This window comes from Propithecus coquereli, unplaced genomic scaffold (genome assembly GCF_000956105.1).
Source record: "Propithecus coquereli isolate 6110/MARCELLA unplaced genomic scaffold, Pcoq_1.0 Scaffold70, whole genome shotgun sequence".
Taxonomy (NCBI): domain Eukaryota; kingdom Metazoa; phylum Chordata; class Mammalia; order Primates; family Indriidae; genus Propithecus; species Propithecus coquereli.
In genome coordinates this window covers 6,370,756-6,385,177 of record NW_012153063.1, presented here as the reverse complement: position 1 = coordinate 6,385,177, position 14,422 = coordinate 6,370,756, and the positions used below count along the sequence as shown (strand labels likewise).

General features: G+C 33.6%; 1 protein-coding gene across 1 annotated transcript in view; it reads left to right on the top strand.

Annotated features, from left to right (window-relative positions):
• ERBB4 (erb-b2 receptor tyrosine kinase 4) overlaps window positions 1-14,422 on the top strand; it is a 399,926-nt gene that overhangs the window by 54,055 nt on the left and 331,449 nt on the right. Inside the window, exons 5-6 of the mRNA XM_012661216.1 lie at window positions 343-436; window positions 7,893-8,047. Of these exons, the coding sequence (XP_012516670.1) occupies window positions 343-436; window positions 7,893-8,047 (249 nt within the window). The remainder of the gene's footprint in view (window positions 1-342; window positions 437-7,892; window positions 8,048-14,422) is intronic.

The window sequence follows — 14,422 nt, the reverse complement described above, 5'->3', positions numbered from 1 at the left end:
AGCCTCAGTAAAAAGGTAAAAATGGTTCTGCTGTGTCATCAAAAGAGTTACACCTTTTTGTTTTGTTTTGTTTTTGTGTGTGAGACTGCTGGAATATCTCTCACAGGAGAGAGGTTTCCAGAACAAGTCTATCGTTGAACCCAATGGAGGGCAAGGAGAGCCATCTGGCTGCAGTTTATCTTTTCTCCTAATGGAAAACTTAATGTTTCTGATGCTCCTGGCACATAGAGAAACAAACTCTAGAATTTACTCTGCCAATAGGACTTTTAGCAGATGTTACTTCATTTGTTAAGTTGACAGCTTGTTTGCTTACACCTTCTCATGCAGCTGATGTTTTCACAGTGAATTTCGGGAATTTGAGAACGGCTCCATCTGTGTGGAGTGTGATCCCCAGTGTGAGAAGATGGAAGATGGCGTCCTCACATGCCATGGCCCGGTAAGCCTGAAGACATCTGCAGTTGTGTGCGCTTATTTAGTATCACGTATGAATGTTTTGTTATGTTATTGTTTTGTTCATCCATCCATTCAATAGGTACTTATAGGATGCCATGGGAAAATGTGTTTAACATTCTGTTCTCAAGAGGCTTAAAGTTTAGTGGTAGGGATAAAATATTTCAAATTCAATGTCATAAAAACTTATTCTCCAGATAATATATTTAAACAGAATTATAAGATATGGAGTGGTCCTAGAAGATTGCACAGCATAGAAAAGAGAGATGCAAAAGAAATTAAATTAAAAAAAAAGATATAATATAAATATGTATAAATTGTTATAGGAACACAAATGAAAAAGAAACTACTTCTATCTTTGAGATGGAATGTGGGTTATCAAGGAAGGACATAGAGAAGTGATATTTGAGCTGTACTTGGAGGAAGGATCTGAGAAGAGGAAACGTAAAGATATGCAAGTGTGAAGTTCACATTGTGTTTGAGGAAAATTAACACATTCTCATCCATGTTTAATCATTTAACTATTACGGCAGTGTGAAGGGCAGTGGAAAGAAGGAGGAAGACAAGTACTTATAAACTGAAATCTAAAGCAGTGTGATATATGTTCACAATGTCAGGGTTCATAAAATACAAATAAAAAATAAAAATATAACAGTGTGCTAAATACTATGGCAAAGAGAAGAATGGAACTATGAGAATCAAAGGAAGGGGCTGTAGTATCAGGAAAGCTTGCATGAATGAGGTGTTGTCTATCTAGTCTTAGAGAGAAAATGATAATTATTTTTTAGACTTCCATTTGGTTTCCATAATACAGGCTTCTTCTTAATAATGATATCAGTATGAATTTGTCATTCCAAAGTGTCACGTTCATCCTTCATTAGAAAATTTTCCAGTTTATCTCTGTTAATGAGTTATCTCTCAGTAGATAATTTGGGGACCAACATTTGGGGGTAGACAAGAGCTCAACATTGCTTCATAAGAATTCATTTGAAATTTAAATAGTATTTATTTTTCTACTGGAGTGCTTATTCAGGACTTAATTAGCTTAGAAAAAAATATCCTTGAGCCCTTCACACTTCCAGTAGGCCCCAATAAGCTGTTCTGGAACTTCATCTAAAGAAGGATGTGGAAAACTTGGACAGTTCAGAGGACTACCACAAGGATGATTAAGCTTGGAAAATCCAGTCTCTGAGAAAGAGAAGTGGTGTTATTTGGCCTGAAGAACCAAAGTCTAAAAGGCATATATGTAATATGTAATGACCTCTGAGCAAGTATGCAAAGGGCATATGCAGCTACTCTCTCTCTTTACTGTGGACAGTAATGAAAAATACAATTAATCCGCAGCATGAGAAATGTGAATTCTGTAAAGAATGTCATGAATCACAAGGAAGGAAATTTCTGTAATGGTTGTTAAAAAGCAAGTTGAGATATCTCTGTGAGTTCTTTTAAAACTAACGTATTTAGGTAACTTCTTGATTAGAAGTCATAGAATTAAAAATAATTTCAGAGAAACTGAAACTTTAAAAATGTATATTAAAATAATCAAGAATTTGGCCACCTCGTCTGAGCAATGGTGGGGATCATCATATGTCTCCACACCTAATCATAATGTGTATTGGACATGGATTTACAGAAACACTCTTTAAAAAATTATGAGTAACTGCCAAAAATTGCCTGATATTTTATTTGTGAATTACTATGGTTGCCAATGCACTGATATATCCTATAGATTTCTTATTATGATTTTCTAGATTAATTTTTTCTTCACTCATGTAATTTCCTATTTTTTCCTTACCCCTTTTATTTTGAATAAGCCTCTGAAAAACATTTTGTTTATTGATTCAGCAAATATTGTTTGGTACTTACTTTGTGTCAGACTTTATCAGCATACCTGTTGCTGAGTTTTTACATTTTAGCAGACTCAAATTAATATTCAAAAATATTTTTCAAAAATCACTACAGTTGCATTGTTTGAATATTTTATTTTTTCACATAAGTCTTTTCCCCATCTATTGCATTCTGGATACTGAAAAGGAATTCAACTTATATTTTGACCTTTCTTGAAATGTTTCCTTTTCAGAAAAATCAAATATTCTTATTAATTATTACTTTTGGTTCAACTAATCCTATAGATAGAAAACTAATTTGCATAGAAGTAGAATAAGCATATTCAGTAATATACCATAATTTTTCTAGAGTAATTTCATGGGAAACATCTCCTATATGCAAATTTGATATTCACTTAACATCTGTAGCAAAGCTCAACCTTCACTGAGAAAAGACCTCAATAACTGCTCCTCCACTATGACTATACTAGTTTCAAGTAGGAAAAGGTCAATGACCACTTTACCTACTAATCAAATCAGGGTTAATATGATCATTGTGGATCACATCCATGTTCATGATTTAACAGATATTATTGAGTGTCCTTTGGGAACTAGTTCTCATGCTAGGTATTTTTACATACATTTTCTTTCATTGTCTTTTAGATATTTTTCCAGGAGGAAATGAGCTCAGAGATATTAAATGAATTGCTTAATATAGTAGATCTCTGGAATTACAATTTCAGCATCCTGTCTCAGGGTGCTTGACTGGCAGTCCCATATTCTTTCTATTTTTCATGCTGCCCTCTTTTGTATAAAATTATGCAAGCGAATAACTTGTTTATTAATTTCTCCTAATTTATATGTTTTGGCAGTTTATTTGTGCATTCATCTGTCCCTCAAAAGATTTGAGACACACTGTTTGAGGAAAGCAACCTTGATGCTGATGCTGGCAATTTCCAGAGTATGACAAATCAGTGAACTTGTGTAATACTAATAAAATTGTTAGCTGTTTAAAAAAAAAAAAAAGATTTGAGATAGCTTATAAAAATATATGTTTAAAAAAACCCTAAAAGTCAATGTTCTTTCAATTTTCAAAATGATTTGATAACTAGAAAGAGTGAAAAATAGATTTTTAGTTAACACATTTTTGTTCTGGAATGACAGCATTTGTTGGGCCAGATAAGTAAGATTATTACCCAGCACTAAGTTATCAAATGCTATGTCTAGAGATCAGAGAGGGCAATAAGTCTAAAACATAGAAAGTTCAGTAAGGCTGAACAAGGCATCTGTGGAAGATCAGTGTACAGAATCAAGAAAACCTAAGTGATCGTAATCCTTGAGATGCTAAGCAGCTAAGAACACAAGTTTTAGTAATGGTGTCTGAAAAATTGGCATGGGTGAGCTCAAACAATGGCCAAAGCTTCGCTCCCCCTAGGGGGTGGCTTTCTTTCAGCCTTTACAATTCATACTACGTTTTTGCATGTTTCTGGGTCCACATGCTGATTATCACAGCCAGAGTCAGAGGTGGTTTTGTGTGCCAGGTAACAAGTTTATATTACTTAGGATATCCAAGAGGTTCTGGAAGCTTCTCCAGGAGACTGACACTGTGACGAAATAGAGGAAGAAGTCATCAAAGTTATTTGAAAATCCCACTCCTGGTCTTATGATTTATTCTGTCGAAACCTTATTTTGACCTGTTTCCCTAATGTATTTATGTTTACCAAGCACTGTTACATCTGAAGCATGATATCGCTTTATCCCTTTAAAATACAAAGAAATTGAACCTATAATGATTAGAAAGTTACTCCCAAATCAGCAAGTTAATAGAATATGGAGCTGCAACTATAGAAGTTCTGACTCCATGTTTCTCACACTTTCCAATTCACTTTTTTCCCCAGCAACAATGTCCTTAGTGTAATAAGGATAAAATGCTTTCTGGGAATATAACTATATGTAAAATGGGATAATATCCTGCTTAAATAAGACAGAAATCCAGGATAATCTAGAGAGGGATAGTTTTGAAATAAAGGAAGACTTCTCCTTTTATATCCTCATCTGTCTACACTTGATTTTTTAATTTAATTTAATTTAATTTGTTTTATTTTGTTCTTTACAATTTTATCCATTCTGCCTTAGTTTAATTACTCCTGTACAGTCCTATTGAGAAAAATAGGGAGGAAATCTGAAAAGAAAAAAAAGAAAGGGAAATCAGACAAAGTTGCAAGAGACCAAAATATAGGCTAGAAAAACAGCAAGAGAAGAAAAGGGATAAGGGAAGGGAACTGATTTTTAAAACACCTTTTTATAAAAGGTGAAGGAGCTCTTAAAGTTGGGTTAATAAAGGTTGTGCCGCCATAACAAATAACCCTATATTGTAGTAGTTTACAGAAATACGTTTAAGTCTTTTTCATGTAATGTGCACTGCAAGTCTGAGAAATGTTCTAAGGCAGCCCACCTCCCTGTGATGGCGTAGTATTCCAGGATGCTTTTAATTTATGGCACCTCCATTTCTACATGGGGTTTCTGAATCATGGTAACAGAGAAAGAAGGCTGGAGAGTTGAGCACTGGTCATCTCATACATCACATCTAATTACATCTCATTGTCCAAATTAAGCCATACCTTATATCTATTGGGCGGTGAATTACAGTCTTCTCATGTGGCTGAAAGTAGAAGAGAATTGGACACTCATAAATCATAGCTTTGTCTCTTGCAGTAGCTTCTAGAGAAAAACATCAGTTGTCACTGAGGAAAAAATGTGATGTTTCTATCAGGATATCACCTGTCCCTTAGTTATCTGTCTAGAGTATTAAATTGAGAGGTATCTTAGAATTAGGGATGAAGAAGAATATTGCCTTCATCTCCATCTTCTATTATTTCGTTTATCAATTCATTTATTGCACCTAGGTTCTTAAAAGCTTTGGGAATACAATGAAGGAAGATTAAGCATCACACACACACATGTATTTCTTTAAGTCTCTTTATTATGGAAACAAGATGGGTACATTTCATGTGTGTTTTTTTTTTTTTTTTTGAGAATTGTCAGGACATTTTTGTCAGCCTAGGACATTAGGTTTCCTATCATGATAATACAATCAAATACAGTAATGCACCACATGATGATGTTTGAGTTAATGATGGACCACGTATATGATGATGCTCCCATAAAATTATAATACTGTATTTTTATTGTACCTTTTCTATGTTCAGATATGTTTAGATGCACAGATACTTACCATTGTTTTGTAATACAATTGCCTGTAGTATTCAGTACAGTGACATGCTATATAGGTTTGTAGCCAGGAGCAACAGACTATATCATATGGCTTAGGTGTGTTATAGGCTACACCATCTAGGTTTGTGTAAGCATACACTATGATGTTAATACAATGGTGAAATCTCCTAATGACACATTTCTTATAACATATCCCTGTCATTAAGTAATGCATATCTGTGGTTAAGAGATACTTAAAAAATAAGGAAGAACAAAAAATAATTTATCTTATTGCAGTATCCTTAAAGATTAAATATGAATTTAATTTTAGTTTTGTGACTTTTCATATCTTTTGATTTCACCTGGACATTATTTTCTATTATAAGAACTTAAGAGAAAAATAATTTCTAATTTTTAATTCAGAGTATAACTGCCTAATTTACTCATAGTAAGTTTTAGTCTGTGTGCTGCCAGAACACATCACCATGTCTCTTGTCTTGTACAATAAGTCATGCCACTGAGCGTACTTGCACAGTAAATGATTCTGCATAATAGACAGTATTACGTGCCTAAGTACCCATAAGCAGGTGTTAAAATTGGAAGCATGTAAAGTATTCTTTTTTGAGAGGAAATAAGAAATTACCATTAGCAAACTCCTCAGGTAGAATAGGGATTAGGTTTTATAGACTTACCTTTTTTTTTTTTTTTTTTTAGCTCTGAGCCTCACATGAAGATAGTGAAATAGACAGGTGCCTGATTGAAACTCACCAGTCTCAGGATTTCTAGAAATCTCCTCCTGATTGCTTTTTCTTCTTGACACCATAATTCTTCATTAGCAGCTTTCATTTTTTTAATTTTTAAAATATTATATTTCTTGATATTCTGATGCCTAATATAACCAGTCTGTAATGTCTGGCTGCTTTTGGATGAAGATTTATGTAGGGATTTCAGGCACTTCCCTGATCGCCACATTTCCTACCTAATAATAACTTTGGGCTAACTCTTGGCTCCTGAGGTCTCATTGTTTATAACTATTAAATTGATAGAATTGTCTCCCCGTGTACATACTATATCTTATTTATGTCTTTAATATGAACCATAATGATTGTTGAATCCTATGGACATAGATGTTAGGGTGAAATGAGTCAGGGAAAGAAGTTCCGTGTTCAAATAGGAGAATTAAAAGTAAATTTAAAATAGGTAATATTCAGAACAGCTGAATATGTGAAAACATGGGCATCTTTTAAGAAAAATAACATTTTATTAAACTGTTCTAAATTTTCTTTGATCTGAAGATATACTGATCATTCCTTCCATGCCTACTATTCCCTGCACCAGATCCCAAACCAGTTTTTATTTTGCAAAATTTTTAGATGTTTAATATTATTTTAAGGAGTTAATTTTGTTATTTTCAAATATATTTTCATATTATTATTGCTTCTCGACATTATATTAGAAAATTAATGTATATTATAAACATAAATATATAAAGTGAATTAGTTCTATTTAAATTTTTCATGCTCGTATTTATATTATCTTCATCCTTGGATTAGTTTCTCCATGAAGTTTTTATTTCTATGTATCTGCTTTATTATTAATATTATGGAGTTTTTGATATTTGCTCATCAGAAAGTGCATTTATATGGTTCTCAGTATTGTTCTGTGATTTACTAAAATCCCTCTAAATAGACATTACATGATTTGTAGCATTATCACAAGCTGATCTGAGATAAATAATAACTTGCATTTTTTTTATTATTTGTCTAAACTGCCTAATTCCTGGTAATTTAATCATAGTATATTTTAAAATTTATTTTACATATAAAGTCATTGTACAACCAAAAGAAAATTTACATCCCACTTTTATGTGAAATTTAATCTTATTTAATTTCTATTGTATACTTTTTCTCATTAACTATTTAGTAAGAGTATTCACATATTCCCAGTGACGATGGTGAAATACCCCCAGGGAATATCTGTTATTAACAAATATTATTGCACCGTAATATCACTAGAAATAAATCACAAGAAGAAAATACTGATATCCTTTTGGAAAAGTCATTGGACAATTTTTCTGATCACATCGAAGTACATTAGGGGCATGACATAGAAATCAGTTGACCCAGGAACTGCTGATTTCAAAAAGCAAAATATTTCAAGAACCCATATGTTATCATAATGTTTTCACAGATATAGGGTATCAAGCTGAACTTGAAAACTCTCCTTGGCACTATTTCTACTACAATAGCTATATCCACATTAGTACTGCTGAAAATGTTCTCCAGTTCCCAGAGGAAGATTTGCTACATACCGAAGTCTCAGTAACTAAAGCACACGAATACATTCCAGAGGAAATGGCACCCACTTTCTTCTCCATTTTTTCTTTTCTTTTTTACATTTCAGGGACCTGACAACTGTACAAAGTGTTCTCATTTTAAGGATGGCCCAAACTGTGTGGAAAAATGTCCAGACGGCTTACAGGGGGCAAACAGTTTCATTTTCAAGTACGCTGATCAGGACCGGGAGTGCCACCCATGCCATCCAAACTGCACCCAAGGGTAAGCATCCTTGCTGGCCAAGGACTCAGCCTGTACGTGTTGCCAGTCAGAAGGTACACGTGTATCTTTATCCTTGACACTGTCTCGTAAATATAAGAACATTCTCATAAAACTCTTTCTTTATATTTAATATGTTGATTTTAAGAGAAATCCTGTCTAAAAGAATGATTTAAGAGATCAAATTTGTACCCTCTGAAATATTTCTGCTTAACATTTACATATAACCAATCTACTGATACCTTTCTGAAGCTAGTGACAGGTATACTTTGAATATGGTATAGAAATTCTTCTAAACTATAATGGAAATTCAAGATACTAGAAAAGATAAGAGAGTAATCATACTTTTGATATATGTTTATTAAATCATTAATAGAGGTTTTTTGCTTCTGTTTCTTTGTTGTCGCAATGAGCTTAAAGTGAGGATACTTCTCTGTGGTAAATACTACCTTAGATTACTCCTTCAAGATAATATGAACAAAGGTAGTGCCGGTAGAAAAAAATAGGGGAAGCTAGTGACACTTAAGTTAATAAAATAACTAGTATATTTTGTGAAAATAACTTTGTTACAGGTTATTTGATAGCCTAAAATTTCTTTGACTGATATAGGACAATTCAAAAATTGGTAAATATTTTTCTGTTTTTCAAAAGAACATATTGTACAATGAATAATAATTAGATTATGTATGACATTGATAACAGTCAAATAACAAAGACACATTACAGAAAGAAGAAAAGCACTGAACTGTAAAAGAAATGTTATTCATCTAACAAAATCCAACAACTATTTCTTAAGATACAAAAAAAATCTAATTGAGTAAGGATTTTTCTTTTTCTTTCCTCCAGAAAGTATATGATTTTAGTACAGAAAGCAGTTTCACATACTCTACCTTCTTCCTGTCCGTAAAACCTCTTCTCCATTGTGAGTGCCCACAGGAATTGCACATATACATACAAACACACACATACTTGTTGAGAATCATCTTGGGTATGTTATATTTGGCAGGAAAGTATGAAATTCCATAAAGAGATTTTCTGTCAGATTAAGGGCTAGCTGTTAGGGGATATTGAAGAAGTTAAGCAAGCAACATCATTTCCTGCCAAGAAAACATCAATTTGCAGATGCTGCTACCATTTCCTGCAGGTCAAGAAATCTGCTTAAGTCACTCTGTGAAGTGGCAGATCCTCAAAAGGTAAAGTAACATTCTGCCATTCAAACTCAGATTCAGCTTGGAAGAACTAACTGCCACCTCACTGGTTTACACAGAAACATATAGGTTGAGGATACTGAAATAGTCACATAGATACTTTGCTTCAAGGAAACTAGAAGTAATAAACTGCTCCCCTTGTGAGTTTTTGGCACACTTAAGTTAACAGTATTTTATGAAAAAACAACTGGTACTGTTGGAGCAGAAGAGAGAGTCAGCAACAGAAAGAGAAAACTTTGCCTGCTAAAATCATCCACAAGAGGATTTTATTGTTTTGCAGCTAAAATTAAACCAGTAAATTATTCAATATAATGTTGATGTCAACAGCTGTTGCCATTCAAAATGAGACCTTTTGCTGTTTTTGCAAATCTAATTACAGTGAAGCCATTAGGGAAATGAAAGTGAGATCACAGAGCCATAGTCTGGATGTGTGGCTGGTGTGTCTTCCTCTCAGGGCTTTTAAGTCATGATTACATAATTTTAAAAAACATATATAGTGGGGAGAAGTAGAAATAGGGAACAATGAAGAGAGATCAATTTACCGTAGCAGCAAAATCTGGATTTCAGTTGAAAGGGAGGATGATAGTTTAATTGGGAACAAATCTCATCAGATCATTTGGAAACTCCAATTAAATAGGAAAAAAAAGATGATTTTAGCAAATTACAGCTGTAGAATTATGGTGAGACAGAATTTGAATATTGTACTCCCCAGCATCTTCCAAGGTAAATGTATTCTCTCGTGACTGACTTACTCCTCAAGGATTTTTGGTTTTGTTTTCATATAGCTTCCTGCCATCCTTTTTCTGATAGCCTCCATATCGTCATGTTCACTCACTTCATAAAAGTGCTATGGTTCCAGCCGCAGAGTAAAAACTGCTCCCCAAGCGTGGTATTACTAAATTCTAAATCCCCATATATAGTCTATGGCTACACAACCATCGTGCTTTGAGATTCTCTCCAGAAGTGATGAGGTGTCCTGTGCAGTGGGTCCCTTCTTTGCAAATTGTGCACATAGAGATACGATCTTTCTCTAGAAATATCACAGGGGCAGTGGGGATAATGGTATCAGTGACTATTTTTATTCTTAAACAGATGTTAATAACTGACCTATCAGTAGGTGTGAGTTCACCAGGCCAGCTCCACTTTGGAAAACAGCTTTTCTTTTCCTAACATGTCAATATTATGTCCGATAACTCAAGAACCAAGTTAATGGAAATACTCTTTCAAATCATACTTTTTTTTAGAAGTAAAGTTCTCACTTTGAATACTGTTTAATGATTTTCTGAATTTAAAATTATCTGTATAATATCTCAAAAGCACTTTTACTACTCTAAAGGTACATTAAATGTATTGGCTGTAATAAGTTCTTTAGATATTTTTAAAATAGGTTATCCATTTAGGCCCTATCAAAAGATTCTCACTAATATCCCAGGAGGAAAAAACAATGACGACAACATCATTGCCTCTTCTTGTTTTGACTTAGACAACTTTTATTTTAGCAGCCTTTTCTCATTTCATTCATTCTTCACTTTTGTTAAATTGGATATCTGTCCTACATCAGACACAGTGGCAGGCAAGTTAAGAAATGAGCAAGGTGTAGCTCTTGACTTCTATGAACTCACAATCCAGTGAATTAATATTCTTTAATTTATATCCTGTATTAGACACCAGATCCTTCTCCACAGCTTTTTGAAACAATGAGCAAGAATTAAAAACTTAGGAATGATATTCATATTTGAAATTAGCAAGACAGAAATTTTAAAAGACTTATAAACTAAATAGCATGTAATTAAATGGTAGTGAGAGTGGAGAATATCGTTTCTTCACAAACATCACTTGAGTCCATTCTAACTTAATGTCATTTTAATTTTTTTTTTTTTTTTTTTTGTTTGTTTAAAAGAACAAATAACCCTCTTGCCCGGGCTAGAGTGCCGTGGCGTCATCCTAGCTCACAGCAACCTCAAACTCCTGGGCTCAAGCAATCCTTCTGCCCCAGCCTCCCGAGTAGTTGGGACTACAGGCATGTGCTACCATGCCCGGCTAATTTTTTCTATTTTTAGTAGGGACGGGGTCTCTCTATTGCTCAGGATGGTCTGGAACTCCTGAGCTCAAACAATCCGCCGGCCTCGGCCTCCCAGAGAGCTAGGATTACAGGCGTGAGCCACCGCGCCCGGCCTTAATTTTGATTTTGTTTCAAATCAAACCTACATTTTAGATTGGATTGGAATGTTTATTTCATGGGGAATCTCATAAAAATATTATTACATGTTTTTGTTAATATTGGAATCATAATTTCATATTATTAAGTTTCACACATGCCTTAATCTTCTTTATCAATCCTTTTAAATTTGTATAATGAAAAATTTCCATTAATGGAGAGGACAGAAGGGCTGCTTGTGGAAGTATTAAGTCTACAATCTTTCAATGGAAAATTTAAAAATTTGCTTCCATTTCCATTTCAAAATTTAAAGATTTTGTCAAAATATTTAAACTGTGTTGGTTATATAGGTACATCAAGGTACTTATAAGTCATATGTGCCAACAATTGTTAAATACACCTAAATATTGAGAAGTCCAGAAATTGTTTCATAGTGTATAAATTAGACATATTATGGTTTCTTTTACTGATCTATCTGTAAGTATATTTTGGAGCACTAATTTTTTTGAGAATTGTATTATTCCACATCTTGATTCAATCCCTTATTTGAAATTTTGACTTTTTAAAAATTTAATGTTTCTATTATTATATGATCTTGCTGAGTGGATGTAAATTACATATGCTAATTAGTTGCTTATGTAAAGTGCAAAGAGTTGAAGTGCAATATACATCTTTAAACATACAATGGCTCATATTTATAAAGGATGGTGCCACATCAGTGATATTCTCATTCTTCTTTTCCTTTCATTTTTTTCTTTCATCCTTTGTTTAAAAATATGTTTAGATCTCAAATAACCTGCACAATCCTCTCAACAACCTTTCTTCACCTTACATCCTGCTCCCTCAATCTCTCCCCTCTATTTCCCCTGCCTCTATTTTCCTATTTACTTCTCAACTCACAGAAACCTAAATTCTAGTGACTATGGCAGTGACAAGTAAAATTATCTCAGGGATTCTTATTAGACTTCCCTGCATTTCACACGGATAATCACCCTCTCTTTCTTGACGTTCTTTTCTGATTTGGCTTCTATGACACTGTAGTTAATTGATTTTACTCACATTTTCCCATGCTTTTAGTATGAAGAGCCTATCTTGGTTCATATGCTATTGGAGGTTTTGGGGTTCCAATCTTCAGCCTCTTGTTTTCTCACTTTAGGTATCTTTTTCTGCCATCTCTCCACTTACATGGCTGCAGCCTTCTGCATGGTATTTCAAACGTGATCATTATACTCATGTCTTCTTTTCTCCCTTAACAATGGATGCATCTTCCCAACTGCTGAGTAACATTTCTACCTCTATATAGGACAATCACACAAAACTCAAATTATCAACCACTCCTCCCCTAATACATGCATGAAGAATCATGTTCTTCCTCTTGGATTTTCTCAATAATGACACTACTATTCTCAAAGCTGGAAATATAAATCACTTTTTAACTCTGATCCTTTTATAATCTTTCATTAAATCAGCCAACTTAATCTATTTTTCCCCATGCCTTTTGAGGCATGTCTTGAATCTGTCCCTTTGCCACTTTCCCAGTTACCATTTCCCTGGTTTAGTCCATCATCTCTTACATGAACAAAAATATTATTTGTGGCCAAAGAAGTCTACCTGGCTCTCAGTTGACTAGCCTCCACAGAGCAAAGGGATACAAACATTTGTGTCTATTTAGAATGCAAATCTATCAATCTCACTATTTCTTTAAAATCCTATGGTGATTTTCTATTAAGTTGGCTACTGAGCAAATAGTTATCAAAATCTGGCTTGCATCTCATGCTCTAGCTTCTTTTTTTCTTCTCCCTGTGGTCTCACATTTTGCTCTCCAACTATTAAGAATCGTTTGTAGTTGTTCTTATATGCTATGCATTTCTTCAGATCTATGTTTTTGCTCCTGCTGTTTCTTACCCCTGCGAAATTTCTGCCACTCCAACCCCAGCTCTCAGTACTCTAAACTTCAGCTTCCTACATCCTTCAGGAGGGTTACCATGACCTTCTGCTGCTGGACTGGGTGTGGCTCCTCCACAGCCCCCTAAATCACTTTTTCATGTCTCTAATTAATTTATTGTATATACAATACACATCTGTCTCCTTCATTAAATTCTGAGCTCACTGAAAATCTCAAAATTGTCTAATTCATCTTTGTTCTCCCTGCAGGTCCTAGAACAGTAGGAACACTTAGTAGGCATGTAACACAAGTTTTTGTAATAGATGAGAATCTTTCATTATTCACACTTTCCCCTCAAGTTGAATTTTACTTTTGAATTTTTTTTTTGGTCTTCCAAGGGTTATTATAAAGACAGATTACAAACTAACCACAGCTTTTTAGATTCTCACTTGGAAATAAAAAGTTGACCAATAATTTTATAAAATGACAATACTGTATATGAAAACATTTTGAAGAAGATATAACAGGAAAAATAAGTTCTTCAGAACAGAATAAAAAGAAAACTATATAAGATAATTTGAAAGCTTTTTGGTAGTTAATTTACTACTTTTAGAAATGGTGTTGATTATGGATTATGCATAATACCAATTCAATGCTAGGTACTCTATTTCCCATGTGCTTGCTTTTTCAGAGACTTTTATCACAGGTGTATTTCCCATATTTCTGTAGGTTAAAATTTGTCTGTGCTGCTCAAAACGAATCCTCAAAACAAAAACAAAAACAAACCAATTTTCCTGTTAGTAGGAATGTTATAACAAATATTGATGAAGCAGAGAGATAGTGACTTAATTGTTATTATAAATAGGTTATATTAGTTCACCAATGTTTAGAGTTTTCTAAAAATATAATAGATATTCTGGCCTTATATATGGGCACCTTTTTACATCATTATATAATGATCTTAACTTTAGCTTCTTTTTCAGTTTTGAAAATTAAGAATTTGGAAAAAATATATTATCTTTATTATCAGCCATAGGTTATATTAGTTCACCAATGTTTAGAGTTTTCTAAAAATATAATAGATATTCTGGCCTTATATATGGGCACCTTTTTACATCATTATATAA